General features: G+C 47.4%; 3 protein-coding genes across 3 annotated transcripts; 2 read left to right on the plus strand and 1 right to left on the minus strand.

Moving 5' to 3' along the window:
* Positions 1-3,949: 3,949 nt before the first annotated feature.
* On the plus strand, positions 3,950-6,283 carry medA (transcriptional regulator medA; the record flags this gene model as incomplete). The annotated part of the gene is made up of 3 exons (XM_056897627.1): positions 3,950-4,205; positions 4,277-5,766; positions 5,828-6,283. 3 exons carry the CDS (start codon positions 3,950-3,952, stop codon positions 6,281-6,283), a joined length of 2,202 nt encoding a protein of 733 aa, XP_056753412.1.
* A 1,684-nt stretch (positions 6,284-7,967) lies between these two features.
* trpB (tryptophan synthase TRP5) lies at positions 7,968-10,290 on the plus strand (the record flags this gene model as incomplete). Its single annotated transcript, XM_056897628.1, has 3 exons — positions 7,968-8,103; positions 8,172-8,475; positions 8,559-10,290. The coding sequence occupies 3 exons, from the start codon at positions 7,968-7,970 to the stop codon at positions 10,288-10,290; spliced, it is 2,172 nt and encodes a 723-aa protein (XP_056753413.1).
* A 955-nt stretch (positions 10,291-11,245) lies between these two features.
* On the minus strand, positions 11,246-15,716 carry N7537_006572 (H(+)-transporting V1 sector ATPase subunit B; the record flags this gene model as incomplete). Its single annotated transcript, XM_056897629.1, has 10 exons — positions 11,246-11,540; positions 11,625-11,843; positions 11,964-12,552; positions 12,616-12,777; positions 12,833-12,868; positions 12,932-12,951; positions 13,010-13,094; positions 13,158-13,493; positions 13,521-15,653; positions 15,708-15,716. 10 exons carry the CDS (start codon positions 15,714-15,716, stop codon positions 11,254-11,256), a joined length of 3,876 nt encoding a protein of 1,291 aa, XP_056753414.1. The 3' UTR covers positions 11,246-11,253.
* Positions 15,717-16,544: the final 828 nt, after the last annotated feature.

Here is a 16,544-nt window from a genome sequence, read left to right on the forward strand (position 1 = left end):
ATTTTTATCCTTTTTTTATCCTGTTTTATCCATTTATTTTTCAATTTCTCAATTTCTCAATTTATTTATGTTTTTTCAATTTTTTTTTTTTTTTCAAAGGAAAGAGATAAACTTCTTTCCGTTCCAAAGTTCCGAATAGATCGAACCCTTGTCTCTATGATCTCATCGAGGCAAACCGTATAATTCCAAGAATTGAAGAAATCCTTACGGACATTTTGGATTCTATTTTCAACAGCGACTTGCGTCTGCGTCTGCATCTGCATCTGTGACAATAACATGGTTGACGTTCTTACGGAACTGCAGACCTTGATGCGCTGCATCGGGTACTTATCCTGTAGAACAATGATCTCCTACGCATAGGGATGTTGATCAACACTGGGGAGCCCGTGGGCCGGGAGCCGTTGGAATAGGAATTTGTGTACATATAGTTAGTACATGTAGTACATGCATATCTGAATATATTTCCTAACGTTTACGCATGTTGTAAATCATATTGAACTAATAGAGAAGATATATATATCTAAATATATAACCGAAAAGATGAGGTGACAGTGCAGAGTGCCCAAGTGGCCAGCTGATAATGGAACGGTCCCGTCACCTCGAGGGAGCACGGATGCCCGGGTTCAAGAGTGATACCCGATCGGGTCTAGAGGGGACCGGAACAACCAATCACAGAATGGGACCCTTGCATAGTCAGGCCACCGAGTCACCTGAAAAATGCAAGGTGTGCTAAACTTAGACCCTTCGTGTTTTTTTGGTTTTTTTTTTTAGTTAGTTCTTGGAAAACCTGTTGGATTACCAAGGTGCGGCGTAATCGTGTCAAAGTCAGATGACGGTAAGCTAACAGTTTCCAAAAGATCCCAATACATCTGGAAAACCTTGGAACCTGGCAAGGTTACGATCTTGCTTGATCGGGAAATATCTGGGGATTTACTTTCACTCATCTGTGGTACGGAGTACTGAGAATCTATGTCGTGGGAGTACACTCCATACATGCAGCCTCGTGTCGGGGAAAGAAAACCCCCCCCCAAAAACAAGAAAAAAAAACAAAAAGTGAATTATCATATTGACCGACATGACGACACGAGATGTACGATCGTGACGGACCCTATGTAGAGATCGGAAGTGGAGCATCTGGAGAAAAGAGTGAAAGAAGGGTCTTTTTCCACTTTCATTCGGCACACATGATCCAAGGTTCGGCGTAAGGAGATGCTGACAAAGGGGTCAACCTCAGATCATAACTATTACACTGTAAGGAAAAGTACTGGATGGAAAAAATAACAACCCTGATTACAGTTGTGAAAAAGTACCCGAAACTGAAGTAGGGGAGCTAAATATAAGGAAAAAAAAAAAAACATAACAAGGTTGCCGGTGAAGCTTTTTGATTGGCAGGGACATAGTGAAGAGAGGAGCCTTTCGGAGAGAGTGCTCGTTATAGACACAATCCCTGATTGGACCGACCTTGACCTTGTCGACATGGTTTGAGGGTTACAGTACTCGACCCTTTGGGAAAAACAAAGAGGCTATGCTTGTAAAGTCACCCGGCAAAAGACCACATACATAACAGCAAAGGTAACCATCGGGCTGAATTCTATATGGCAATAAGGCCATTTCTATTCTGCAGACATAAAAACTTTTTCTTTTTTCCACATGCTGGATGATTCTCCACTTTTCTTTTTCTGGCGGCTTGCGCCGCTAGACCTGCGCTACCAGATTGGTGTTTATCCCGAGAACATCACGTTCCTTTATTTCGTCCGCGATATCATGTTTTTGGTTATCAGTTCCAGAGGGTTTGAAATAGAAGATTTATATATCACAACATATGTCCATATTTAACATCATATCTAAGAAAAGAATAAGTGGATCTGACTGGTCGGACATCTCGGAAAGCATACCTAAGTAAGTCGGCTTTTAGTGGCTTCCGACCTCGTTTGTCGATGCTCCGCCCTGATATTTTGATACTCGATAATTCTAAAAACCCTGGATTGTGTGACCATGGTAAAGTACTTTCTACATCTAGGTATGTATGTCATAGGTAATAATACCTTCCAATGCCAAGTTTCCCCCCTCTGTGCATCCCCCGCCAGGATTTCCCACTAGTATTTTAGTCCGACTCCTTTGAGAGGATCAATTTAATTAAATTTTTTATATTAATATTTCATGAATTCTGACCAAAATGTAATAATAATATAATAAAAATATAATATATATTATATAAAAAAAAAAAAAAAAAAACTAAAAAACCAAACTAAAAATCACACCCCCACAGCTGCTGGCCTTATACAGTTTAGGTCGTAAATTGTACTCTGACCTGCTCTGTCTGCTAATAATAATCCATATAATCCTCAATCAGTTGCTTTTAACCCTTCTGGTCCCATCTTCCTTGCATCCCACTTTCCATCCCCTTTGAAATTTATTATGACTTTCTAAGTCACACATTCGCTCACCACGTTCGCTCTTACGCTCGCTTATCCGCTGCTACGAGAACCACGTTCGCTACGTTTATCGGAATTATATCTCGCCTATAATATTTAATCCTTTTTTTTTTTTCTTTCGCCTTGCTGGAATCCTGGATTTTCCGACTTTTATATTGGAAACCCCGATTTGGAACTAAGGGTCGACAAAGTGTTATTTGTCCCGACACTGCGTTTGCGCGATATCTCTGTAGATCCCCGTTTGCTCCGCGGTCTCAGTTGAACATCCCACCTTCGAAAAAAAAAAAAAAAGGATTCTCTTCGGGCTTTTGTACTTGCGACAGGCTATACTGGATACTGGATACTGATACTGGATATTGGACAACTGAAATCCAACCAATCGTTCGATTGTCTCGGCTGAAGACACTTCTCGATCTACCGGAATCGCCTCTGTTTGAAAGGGTCTCAGGGTCATTAAGGAAATATTGGACACAAGAAAGGAACTTTTCAGGCAGATCGGTTCATCAGCTTAAGGTTAGTATCAATGTGCACCCCTCCCTTTGCCCACGGTCTCACTTGTTTCCCCTCGTGCCTTGCATACTTCCTCTTTCGGCTCTTGGTCTTTGGTTATTCTCCTTGCAGCTGGAATTTGTATTCTTTGAACTATACCAACGACAGGAAATGACTATAGTTGTCAGAGCCGTCGGATAGCTTCCCCGTCCCGCTATTGTCCAAGTGTTTGTTGTTGACATCAGACTCTTTCTTCAGGTTTTAACGACCCTCGGATCTTGCATATTATCTTGGTTGAACGACAGAAACTTGGTCTCAGATCAAACCTTTTCATTTTTTCACTTGCTTCATCTCGGTGAGTTCATTTCCCCTTCCCCCCTCCCCGTATGCACCGATCCGGTTTCCATAGTCTGAAAACGTTCTCGTATACTCATTAATTGAGTAGCCTATCATTGTGATCTTGTTCATTGTGGCCCAATCTTCGTGAAGTCTTTCCCGAAACACCTCGCGGAGGAAAATAAAGAAAAGCGAAACCTCTCCAGTCCACATTCGTTGCTCTCGTCATCAACCAATCTCGGCTCTTCCCGTCAGTCACAATTGGCGGTGGACATTTTCCTTGGGACATCTCGGTCAACTAGCTCTTCTACCTCTCTTTATGAACCTTTGGGCACTACGGTCGAGATCTAAGTCTATTTCTGCAACCAGCCGTTCCTAGTCTCAGCCTTAGTGGTTTATTCCTGGATGGTGATTCGAGGCCTTTTGTTGCCAATTTTGTGAGACTGACAGCAGCTTCATCTTGTCGCTCGTTCTGTCTCGGAGAGCACTCCATTTTTTTGCTTGTGCTTTTCGACCCTACAATCGTTTGGAATAAATTCCCAGTCATTCGCTTCAGGAGGTTCTATCTCGTTGCACTCGCTGCAACATCTTCAAGCTGGCTTATTCGAAGACACACGGTGTTTTGGTAAGATTTTCCCACCCTTTGGACTTTGTCTCTCTCCCTCTCCTTTCCCTTGTGGAGGGACCGCATGTTTTGGTTCTGTTTGAATCTTCTCAATCCTTGCCCTATTTTCAGTGTGAGAAACCTTCCCGCTGACCTGTCTCTTGTTCCGTCACAGTTTGACCCGGATTTTCAAACGCCTCTCATACTCGGCGAGTCGTTGGATCTGTCGGACTCCGAAGAATCACAGTTTGTCGGTGCATTTTCAGACGGCCCGTGGGCCAAGTCTGAGCCCATCTTGTCAATGTCTGCCTTCCAGAAGCCCGTTGCCGGCGCCATAATAGGTACGTTACATTTTGAAGAACTTGGTTTGAAGGGATTTTGGGAGTATCCCGTGTGCTAAGATTGAACACAGATTATGGTTCCACTCGATCTTTGCAGGATGCTGCTTCTTACTCGAACTACGGTCAATCACCTTACGTGACGACCCCGATGGTTCCCTCACCTATGGCCGATCAGGCAAGTCAGATCTCGGATTGCGTTCCATATCTGCCCAACGAATATGCTAGCTCGTACGAAGAGTCTCATTCGCCCATGTTGGGTACACGCCACCGTCAGCTACCCGAAATTGTGACTTACAATCCCCAGCGGGGTAGTGAAGGAACTAGGGTGATGGTCCAGATTCAGTGTCCCTATGACCTCCACGCTTCCTCATACGCAGCTTTGTATGTTGTTTTTGGCTCAAAGAAGTGTGAATCACTCCCGCATTTCCTTGGATTCCAGGGCTCCGCCTTCCAGTACGGTCTTTCGGCTGATGTACCTCCGTTCTTGTCTACTGGATCCCCATCTTTTGCTGTTCCTCTGTCCGTCTCAATGGAGACTCAGGATGACTGTCCTGCTACTTCTCTTCAGGTTGGTGTATATACTTATGAGCAAGTTTCCCACCCTTCGCCATCAGAGGATTCCCGCAAGAGGAAGTTTTCCTCATACTCCGATGTTCCTGTGGCATCTGCCAAACGACACACCGGATCCGTGATCCCCAAGGTTGAGCACCACGAGGGATACCACAGCCGCTCTGTGTCTGCCTCTTACTCGCCTTACTTGCAGCCCCTTCCCGCCATGGCCGGATTTGTCGCACCATATCACGCTGCATCCTCTCCCCAGGCTGGCTCTGGCCAATACTCTTCTGTCTCTGCCACTCCTCAGCCCGCCCTCCGTGTCCCCTCCCCTATCACCCCAGCCTGGAGCCCCTCTTTTGCCTCCGTGAGCAATGATCCTCGCAGCGCAGGTGTCCCCTTGACACATGGTCTTCCTCAGCACAAAGCTCCCACCCAACGTGGTGCTTCAAATCCCACTCTCATCCGCACTTCTACCATCCAAACGCACTCCATGCCCCACAACCCAGCCTTCAACCCTTATGCTATATACCCCACCAAGGCTATTCTCAAGCTCAACGGGGATCTTGATACTATGGCACAAGGCTGGTCGAAGGAAGAACGCACATCCCAACGCCGCCTGGTCCAATTCACCCGGTCGCAAACTGGGAGCACCATTCAGGGCGAGTTCAAGGCTGTTACTCCGGAGGATCGCGCCCCGAGCAGTATCTGCATCAGCTGCATTTTATGGGAGGAGAAGAATGAATGCTACGTAACCAGCGTGGATACCATCTATTTGCTTGAGTCCCTCGTGGCTGTGCGCTTCACCGTTGAAGAAAAGAATCGTATTCGTCGCAACTTGGAGGGGTTCCGCCCTCTTACCGTCTCCAAGGCCAAGGTTGACAGCGAAGAGTTCTTCAAGGTGATCATGGGCTTCCCTGCTCCCAAGCCTCGCAACATCGAGAAGGATGTCAAGGTCTTCCCCTGGAAGGTCCTGAGCCACGCACTGAAGAAGATCATTGGAAAATACGTATGTTTCTGAAACTTCACAGCTCATCTTGACAAGTTACTAACCTTCCTCTTCTGTCTAGTCTGCCAGCTATTCCTCCACCGCCGGTGCTCTCCCCACACCAATGACCACCACATACACTAGCCATGGCACTGGTTCCGATTCTGGTACCGAACCTCACACTGCCAACTCCCCGCAGTCCATCTCCGACGCTGGTGCTGGCCATAACTATACTAGCATGCCAGTTCAGAACTACTCCCAGGCCGACCACTCTGCCTCCCATTTGTCTTCGGCACCCGACCTCCGATCCATGATCGCTGTGACCCAGCCGTATACATCTGTTGGAGGATATTCATATCCGGCCATGTGTCACCCCCAGAGTGCCCACGGTCTTGCAGCCCCGGCCCCTCGACCATCTTGGGACATGCATCCTCTCGGCCCCAATACTCCTCAAACTGGCGCACCAGGAAATGCCGGATGCTACACCTACTTGGATCCCGCGTACAACATGCACGATACAGCCCACGGCGGCCATTGATCCCCCTCGCGGCTGGTCCCCCTATTTGATTTCTTGCTGCGTTTTCCTTCCATTATATTTTTCATACTTCCCCTCCGCCTTTTTTGAAGATACGATTTTACTTTTCCTGTCACTCCTTACCAAGCCCCAGACAGCGGGTTGCCGGCTCATTGGGGACAAGCTCTCTTCCCACCTGAAAAGGTAGGAAGGGCCCTTGTATCTACTCGACCTCACATCTCGCACATTGATTATGATTTTACGTCCCTCCTTACACTGCAACATTATTATGGCTGATGCTCTCACCACACACCCAAACTTGCGACCTTTGCGTATCTGCTTTTTGACTTTTTTTTGACATTTTGGACTTTGCTCCTCTCTGAGAGCTGTTCCTCGCATCTAGACGGTGTCTTGTTCATTCCTTCCTTGGGTTGCATATTTTATATGCTGGGCATTGCGGCTTCCACTCCTTTTTTTTTGCGCATAAAAAACATACATTCTGGGCTTTTGTACTACTATTCAGCATAGCGGGCGCATGCTTGTCATTCCTTTTGCATTCGCGGGTTCTGTTTTGGATTGGGAATGGGATAGACTGGGGTTTTTGTTTTCTTGGAATCTTGGCGGTTTCGTCCTATTCCTTGGTGCATTTTGGATGGGGTACTTGGGTGAGGACGTCCTGACACTATGGAGCCCTCTTCCTATGTCTCGGGTTTCCCTCGTCTGGTCCCTGTTTACTTTTCACTTCTCTGTTTGAAAGTTTTGTTCGGAGTTGGTTTGGTACTTACCACTTGTTATTTCAGCTGAGGGTTGTTGTCACTTACTACCTACTGCATTGTTCTGGAGTTTGGGGCTTGAGCGGTTGGACCGTTTATTATCCTTACTTTTCTGCCTTAATTTTACCTATTCTGAATCATAGTTGTTGCATTGCAGATCATCAGATTACTTTCACTTCAATCCTTCTTAATTAACCTTGTGTCTTGTAGAACGTACATGTACCCTCCCCATGTTGTAGTAACAATTCTGTCCATGTGGATCATGCTGATCCTCTCATAATAGTATTCTTTTCGTTTTTTAACAACTGAGTACTGTATTTTATACTAATTACGATCTCTCTCTCTTTCACTATCTTCTATTTTCGATGATAATCCTAAGAAGAATAGTCGGCTATTCATGTGGCCTTACACTGTCTTTCTAGTGGTCTTTTTGGACGTTCTTTTTAGATGTCTTTTTCGGTGTATTTTTTAGGTGTATACGAAAACGGTACAGAAAGCATAATTGTGTAGGAGACATTTATATGTACATACAACCTTTTAAATGGCATATCCCCCTATGATATGGTAGTGATGAACAGCTTGATCAGTGACAGATGTTAACCGTATCACGTGAAACAGCCAACCCTATATTAGTCCCACCTCCTTCTATGTAGAGACGATAAGGTCAGCTGACCTACTATCTTATCATGGCACGTGATGTGGGGCCGGCGAAACCGGCCTCGAAAAAGGGTAATTGCATTTGACTCATACAGATCATTTGCTTTTTTTTTATAACATCCTCTTATCCCATTCCTCGCTCAACTAACTATTCACGCGCGATTATTTCATCTTGCACATATATATAGGGATTGTTTGCCCCCCATTAGACTCTTCCTTTTCCCTTTCTTCTTATCCCCACACTCTTTTGCCCCGCCACTTTTGCATTGCTTTTCATCATGGAAGCTATCAAGCAGACTTTCGCGAAGTGCAAGGCACAGAAACGTGCAGCCCTTGTGGCATACATCACTGCAGGATATCCCACCGTCGAGGAGGCTGTTGATATCCTCCTTGGTCTCGAGAATGGCGGCGCTGGTAATTCAACCCCAAGTGAACGTTGCTCAAAGGGACGATCTTTACTGACATTTGGTCTCACATCTCAGATATTATCGAGCTTGGAATTCCTTTCACAGACCCCATCGCTGATGGCCCAACCATTCAGACTGCTAATACAAAGGCCCTTGAGAATGGTGTCACCCTTACTACCGTCCTTGAGCTCGTCCGCACTGCCCGCAGCCGGGGTCTCCAGACCCCTCTGATGCTCATGGGTTACTTCAACCCTGTCCTCAAGTATGGTGAGGAGCGTATGCTTCGTGACTGCAAGGAGGCTGGTGTCAATGGTTTCATCATGGTTGACTTGCCCCCCGAGGAGGCTGTCCGTTTCCGCGACCTTTGCTCAAGCGCTGGGTGAGTTTGTCTCGATCTTTACTTTTTTCTTTGAAATCTTTACCACTTGTCTATGATTGTCTAACATGCTTACACTGCTTCAGTCTCTCATACGTTCCCCTCATCGCCCCTGCCACCTCTGATGCTCGCATGCGTCTCCTCTGCAAGATCGCAGATAGCTTTATCTACGTTGTTTCCCGCATGGGTGTGACTGGTGCCACTGGCTCATTGAGCGCAAATATCCCCGAGCTTCTCAACCGCGTCCATGAATATTCCGGCAATGTCCCTGCTGCATTGGGATTCGGCGTCAGCACCCGTGAGCACTTCTTGTCTGTCCAGGAGCAGGCCGAGGGTGTTGTCATTGGTAGCCAGATCATCACGTGCGTTGGCAAGGCCCCTGCTGGCCAGGCCGCCAAGGCTGCCGAGGAGTATCTCTCCAGCATTACTGGACGCAAGCGTGAGCGTGATGCCACCGGCGCCTTCACTCGCGAGATCAACGTTCTCGAGGCCATTGAGAAGGCCCAGCCTTCTAGCCAGGCTCAAGCCACCAAAGTTATTACTGATGCCGACACCCCCGCCGGACCTGGTCTCGCTGATCAGATTGAGGCCCTCAACGTGACAAAGGATGCATCCTCCCAGCCCTCGCGCTTCGGCGAGTTCGGTGGACAGTATGTCCCTGAGTCCCTTATGGATTGCTTGGGCGAGCTCGAGCGCGGCTTCGATGTTGCTAACAACGACCCCAATTTCTGGGAAGAATTCCGTTCCTACTATCCGTACATGGGCCGTCCTAGCAGCCTTCACCTGGCCCAACGTCTGACTGAACAGGTTGGCGGTGCCAACATCTGGTTGAAGCGTGAGGACCTTAACCACACGGGAAGTCACAAGATCAACAATGCTCTTGGTCAAATTTTGATTGCCCGTCGCTTGGGCAAGACCCGCATCATTGCCGAGACTGGTGCTGGCCAGCACGGTGTTGCTACCGCCACAGTTTGCGCCAAGTTTGGCATGGCCTGTACCGTTTTCATGGGTGCCGAAGATGTACGCCGCCAAGGTCTCAACGTCTTCCGTATGAAGCTCCTTGGTGCCTCCGTCGTCGCTGTTGAGGCTGGAAGCCGCACCCTCCGTGATGCAGTTAACGAAGCTCTCCGCGCCTGGGTCGTTGAACTTGATACCACTCACTACATTATCGGCTCCGCCATTGGACCTCACCCCTTCCCTACCATCGTCCGTACCTTCCAATCCGTGATCGGAAACGAGACCAAGGAGCAAATGCAGGCCCAGATTGGCAAACTCCCCGATGCCGTCATCGCCTGTGTTGGCGGTGGTTCCAACGCAGTCGGAATGTTCTATCCCTTCTCCAATGACCCTAGTGTCAAGCTCATCGGTGTCGAGGCTGCCGGCGATGGTGTCGATACCAACCGCCACTCCGCTACCCTTTCTGGCGGTTCCCACGGTGTCCTCCACGGTGTGCGCACCTACGTCCTACAGAACGAGCACGGTCAGATCTCGGATACTCACTCAATCTCTGCTGGTCTCGATTACCCCGGTGTCGGCCCCGAGCTGAGCAACTGGAAGGATACCAACCGTGCCACCTTCATCACCGCCGACGATAGCCAGGCCCTTGCTGGTTTCCGTGCTCTCGCCCAACACGAGGGTATCATCCCTGCATTGGAGTCTTCGCACGCCGTCTGGGGCGTCATGCAAATCGCCAAGACAATGGAGAAGGGCCAGAACATTGTTCTCAACCTGAGTGGTCGCGGTGACAAGGATGTTCAGCAGGTCGCCGACGAACTTCCCCGCCTGGGCCCTAAGATTGACTGGGATCTGCGTTTCTAGACGCTTTCGAACTTTTCTGAATGGTTTTCTGATCTTGCATAAACCATCAATACTGTTTCATATTTCCTTTTTTTTTTTCGGCCGTCGTTATGACGAGGTTTTCATGATTCCTACGTGCTTTTATGCTTTACATTGCGGGAGGTCATGAAAAAAGCGTTTTTATTGCAGACTTTCATTTCCTTATTTTGGGGTTTATTTTTTTTGGGGTTAATAGTAAAAAAAAAAAAAAACACTTGGATATCCCTTTTTCGGTCTTTTGTTTTCATTTTTCCGGACCGTCATAACCATAGATAGGTTTAAACTCTAGAACAATAGCAGTTTATTCTCCTACTCTACAACAGACCACTCATTCACTATACGCAAAAAATCGACGAACAAACCAGTCATTTCATAATTTTGTAGATAGATTCGATAATGTACCATGCTCGAGCAATCAAGATACGAACAACCGCACCTAGCTTTTCTTACGGATCGTACGATGGAGATCAGGAGAGAAAGGGAGAAGAGGGAGCAATATAGCTAACTACATACAAATAGGATCTGTCCTCATTGGATGCCTGACTAATGCCTAATACATCAAGCATCCAACATCTTTGGACTTCGGAACAATAGCAGTCTATTATCTACCACCTACAAAAAGACCACCATACACATAGAATCGACGAACAACCCGATCACCCCATAATTCTGTAAAGAGCAAAAATAGCCCCTGGAATAGATTTGATATTGTATCATGCTCGAGCAAGAAAAGACCAAAAAAAAAAACAACCAAGAAAGATACGAACAGCCGCACAACAAGAACAACATTGAAAAGATAGGAGTATATGCAATTGACATCGACAAAAACGGGATTTACTAATCCCCTAGCCAGGGCTCTCTAGCTTTCCACTTCTACCTCCTCGCACGGCGATAGTTTACCTCAATATAGCCCAAGACACAGGATTCAGCTCAACACACGACACCTCATGCGTCGATCAGGTTCTCATGCGAGTTATCGTTGGTATCCTTGTTAGGGATCTTACGAGCGTGGCGGGCGTAGAACTCATCGAGAGTGCGCTTGGGGATGCGGTTAAGCAATTCCTTGGGGTAGATGCGCAGGAGGTTCCAAGCAAGGTCGAGGGATTCCTCGATGGTGCGTGCCTCGTAGGGAGACTGGCTGATGAAGGTGCGCTCGAACTTCTCGAGGAACTCGAGAGAGAGCTTGTCTTCCGAGGAGAGGGCGTCTTCTCCTACGACGGCTTTCATGGAGGCTGATTGTATTGGTTAGAGATATTATCCAATTAGGAAAGAGCAAAATAATGCAATTGAGGGTTTCCTTAGGGCAAATTGCTTACCGGCATCACGACCAATGGCGTACTTAGCGTACAGCTGGTTAGAAACGTCTCCGTGATCCTTGCGAGTGCGGCCCTCGCCAATTGCGGATTTCATCAGACGGGATAGAGAGGGCAGGACGTTGATCGGTGGGTAGATACCGCGGTTGTCGAGCTGACGATCAATAAAGATCTGCCCCTCCGTAATGTAGCCGGTCAAATCGGGAATAGGGTGCGTGATATCTGCGTGGATGGGTATAAGTTAGTATGATTCGGGTTAGGACAAGTAAACATGTCAACGTCGCCACCCCCGAAGTGGAGAAGCAATGACAAAAAGGGTATAGCAAATTTTAAGCAACGCACCATCGTTAGGCATAGTCAGAATGGGAATCTGTGTGATAGAACCATTGCGGCCCTGGACTCGTCCAGCACGCTCGTACAGGGTGGACAAATCTGTGTACATGTAACCGGGGTAACCGCGACGACCGGGGACTTCTTCTCTGGCAGCGGAAACTTCACGCAGGGCATCACAGTAGGCCGACATATCAGTCATAATAACCAGGACATGCTTCTCGAGCTGGTAGGCGTAGTATTCGGCAGTGGTCAGGGCAAGACGAGGAGTAATAATACGCTCAATAGTCGGGTCGTTGGCCAAGTTCAGGAACAAAGTAACACGCTCCATACTACCATTCTCCTCGAAATCGCGCTTAAAGAAGCGGGCAGTCTCCATATTGACACCCATGGCGGCGAAGACGATAGAGAAGTTCTCTTCGTGGCCGTCGTGAACATCCTTCGTGGGCTTGGCCAGACTCGCTTGGCGACATATACTCGCGGCGATTTCGTTATGCGGTAAACCAGCAGCCGAGAAGATAGGGATCTTCTGTCCACGAGCAATAGAGTTCATCGTATCGATAGCGGAGATACCAGTCGAGATCATTTCCTCGGGGTACACCTTGTCCGTCCGTTAGCTTCCCGTAGTGCCAGTTTTATTGTATAACGGTGACAGTGCGCATACTCGTGAGTAGGGGTTGATAGGCTGGCCGTTGATATCCAAGTAATCCTCTGCCAACACCTTAGGACCCTTGTCGATAGCTCGTCCCGAACCGTCGAATGTTCGGCCCAACATGTCCTCGGAAACGCCAAGCTTCAAGCTGTGGCCACTAAACTCGACTTTGGTCTGAACGGGATGTCAGCGCAACATTCAAATCATTTCCATAGGCTGGTTGTTGTACCTTCTTCACATCGACACCGGTAGTGCCTTCGAACACCTAGTTCACAAACGAGCTAAGTTAATGTCTTGCATATTAAGGGGCCGAGCTTTTAGTCCGCACCTGCACAACAGCCCGGTTTCCTAGTTATAATATCAGCTTTCATACTCCTAGACTGAACGGCAGAATGTGGGGACAGACCTCTGGCTTCCAGCACTTGACCACTGCGCTCTGTGCCATCTGGGAGCGTCAACGAGACAATTTCGTTATAACGGGGAAACTTGACCTATTTTGGAATGTCATATTTAGTATACAATTCCCCTATGTTATCGGAACATTATAGACTCACATTGTCGAGGATAACCAGCGGTCCGTTGATACCTCCGATGGTATTGTAGCGCATCCGAGGCTTGATGGAGGACATCCGGGGGTCAATAAAGTCGGCCATGGCGAATTTGATCCTCCGCGGGCGAAATTCAGAGTAGAAAAGGCAAGGATGGGGAAGAGAGCAAAGGTGGGACTGGGGGGTTGGTCCAGCTGTCTCGATGGGGGGAGCTTGGGCGGTGACGTTGCACGTGATGCGGTCCAAGATTGCGTAGACCGGGTCTTCATTTCTTGGCATCCGAGTGCTTTTTATATTGCACCTTGTACTCCGTACTACTTGGCAGCTTTGGATGTTCATCTTCTAATCATTCATTCAAATTATTCTTACTATAAACACAAATAATGCAATGATGGTGACCAATCCAAATCTTCCAGGAATCTCATTAGATAGAACACCCCCAGAAATCGAGCGCTGCTCTTTCATCCGCGGTGTGGTGGTCGCAGTGAATACCCCAATAGAAGGCAATTCACTAAATTTGCTCGCACTGGGGGTCATCTCCATCATCTCCACAGATTCTGTACCCGGAACACCCGCATCGCCAAATAGCATACCATCACCAGCCCGGGTACCTTTCGCATACCATTGTGCTTCACTCTCATAATGGACACCATTAATAATAACTCCACTCCCAGATTGAAGCATATTCTGCTGACCCTGACTGCACGTGGCAACCACATTCCGCAAGAAACAGGTCGGCAAAGCCATGGGCGGGGCATGATTGACTGCCGTTGAGTTAGCATCACCCTTAGACCTGAACGTAGCCAGATCCGCAGGTTTTCCAGAAGACAGGTCATTCCCACCCTGGATGATACGACTGAATAGCGTGAACATCGTCTCCGGCTGGTAAGCCGGGACCTCATGGCCTGCGTCATAGACTCGCGAGAAGGAGAGGTTCCCAGCCTGTCGGACAACGCCGCCGATGTAACTGTCGTTCGTGATGATGGGGATGTATCCTGCAGAATTGAAAGAGGATGTGTAATTGGAGGCTTCTGCGGCTACAGCGAAGGAAACTGCTTCACCTCCCCGCCAGTTGCAGAGGTAGTCGCTGTCGCCGTATATCAGCGCGACTCGCACGCCCTTTGCTAGCAGCGAGGCCAGCTGTGCTATTTGGCCGCCTCGGGCGCGATCACCTGTCATTGTGAAGGCATAGCTCACGTCTTGGTTGGACGTGCTGAAGTTGACGGGTGTTTTGATAGATGACTGGACTGCTGCAGAATTCAGATATTCTAGATAGAGATTTGACGGAAAAGGATCTAGAGATGCCTGGGAGATGTCGTAAGGGCTCCGGCCGCTAGCTTCAAACGGGTTTACCACATACTGGTTGCAGTATATTACCGCGGATGAGCACTCGTCGGCTGCTGTATTGTTTCGATCTTTGGATGTTACTGCTTTGCGGCATTTCTCAATCTGTTCCCGGCACCCGCCGCTTTTTGCGAAAGAGTGCTTCATGCTCTTGTAATCTGTGAGGCTGACTGCTTTGATGTCATATGAGTTGCTATGTGCAAAATCTGAGTAAGACGACCCCTGTATCGTATCATCCACGCAGCCCTGGATGATTCCCAAGGAGGTGAGATCAATCTTCAAGGTTTTGTTTGCTTGTAGCTTTCCCTGATCCAGCAAGTCATTCTGCTTTTCAAAGTATGTCGCAAAGGCTGGCCCATAGTGGCCCCCATAGCTTTCAGTAAACAAGTTAATGCCAACGGAGTTATTCCCATTGCCACTAGGGTTGTATTGTGGAAATTCGGCCAGAAATGCCTGCAAAACATACCAAATTGCTTGAGAGGAGCTAGCCGTGGTATTGGTTGTATGGTCATGATCATGCGAAGGGAATGTACCATTCAAAAAGGTATTATGTGGCTGCTTCGGCGGAACCGATTTGGCTTGAGAATAGAGCAATCCAGAGAGAAGATTGAGGGATCCATTGGTGGGTGTATCATATGAAAATCCAACTTGATTTGGCTGGTCAATGAATAGCATGTTCGAGCTGCGATCCCAACCCCAAGCCCTAGCTCGGGTTCCCAGCCGAGTCTTGTCAATCTCAACAACCTCGCAGGGTCCAACTTCTTGAAACATGCCGATCATGCTACTCGACCCAGGTCCACCATTGAGCCAGACTGTAAGTGGAGCTTTCTTAGGGTTCTCCCGGGCTTCCACAAACCAAAAGAACGTGTTGATGGGGTAATCCTGCTGGACCAGAGATAGAGTAGCAGGCGGGAGATTGACATAACCCGTATACTGCTTTTGGGAGCTAAAAGCCGTTTTGCAAGTACCCGGCAGTGGTGATTTGTACTGAATGGTGATATTGGTATTGGCGGGCGATGAGACAAGTTTGACCTCAACGTCGTCTAAACTGAGGGATGGTGGAAACTGCGCAGTCACCCCAGCTAGTCGAAATGACAATATTCCCAGTTGAAGTACATGTAGTTTCATACTAGCTCCAAGTCCTCTTCGTTGTGGTGACTATATCGTTGTTAGAGGTTATCGAACCAAAACCAAAAGAGTATGAGAACAAACCGCATGCATATTTGGCAACTCGCAAAAAGCAAAAAAAAAAAAAAAAAGTATTTGCAATCCAGAATATTATGCATCAACTCCACAAAAAGCCGAATTTCCCAAAGTGAGACAACACTTTTTCACTTAATGTTGTTTGGCACTTGCTTCCGGCCGTATCGTTTACCTTCAGACATTTATTGTTATGTTGTTGCCCCAATGTAGATGGCATATCGTATCCCAAATCCCAACAGATAGGTTGAATTTCCAAAGGAGATCATCTCTATATGCGTGTAAATCAGAGACAATGTCTGACTCTTGGGGCTGTGGCGTCAAGCAGCTCTTCGGGATCTAGGCATCCCCATTCCCCTGGGCGCTTCAGCTAAGCCTAACTCGGACTACTGGGTAGCATATTTTCAATTTATACTATCAAATACAAAAATAGTCGGCCGTTTAGGTGGCCTTATCATGTCTTTTCAAAGGTCTTTTCAGTGGTCTTTTTGGATATTGTTTTTAAGAGCTTTTTCGGTGTATACGAAAGCGATAAAAAAAAAAGCGACTTTTCTACGTATAAACTTTGATTTGATAGTCACATTATGAATGAAGTAATAGTATAGAAATAGACCTATATTTTACATTATACCAAGTCCAGTGTAGGGCAACCTCTTTTGTTCAAGGTGCCATGCCTCTAAAACACCAATACTAAGCAATTAAGAACACGACAAGCAATAATAATACCATAGGCCCGAATCAAAAACGGGAAGTAAACCGGGAGAGAGGAGAGAGACAGTCATCATAATGTGAAATCTTGGGCCCATGAAAAGTAGGGTATCCATACGCGTTAAATAGAGACAGTGAGAA

Source organism: Penicillium hordei, assembly GCF_028827395.1.
Source record: "Penicillium hordei strain IBT 12815 chromosome Unknown utg000003l_segment0_segment0, whole genome shotgun sequence".
In the NCBI taxonomy this organism is placed as follows: Eukaryota; Fungi; Ascomycota; class Eurotiomycetes; order Eurotiales; family Aspergillaceae; genus Penicillium; species Penicillium hordei.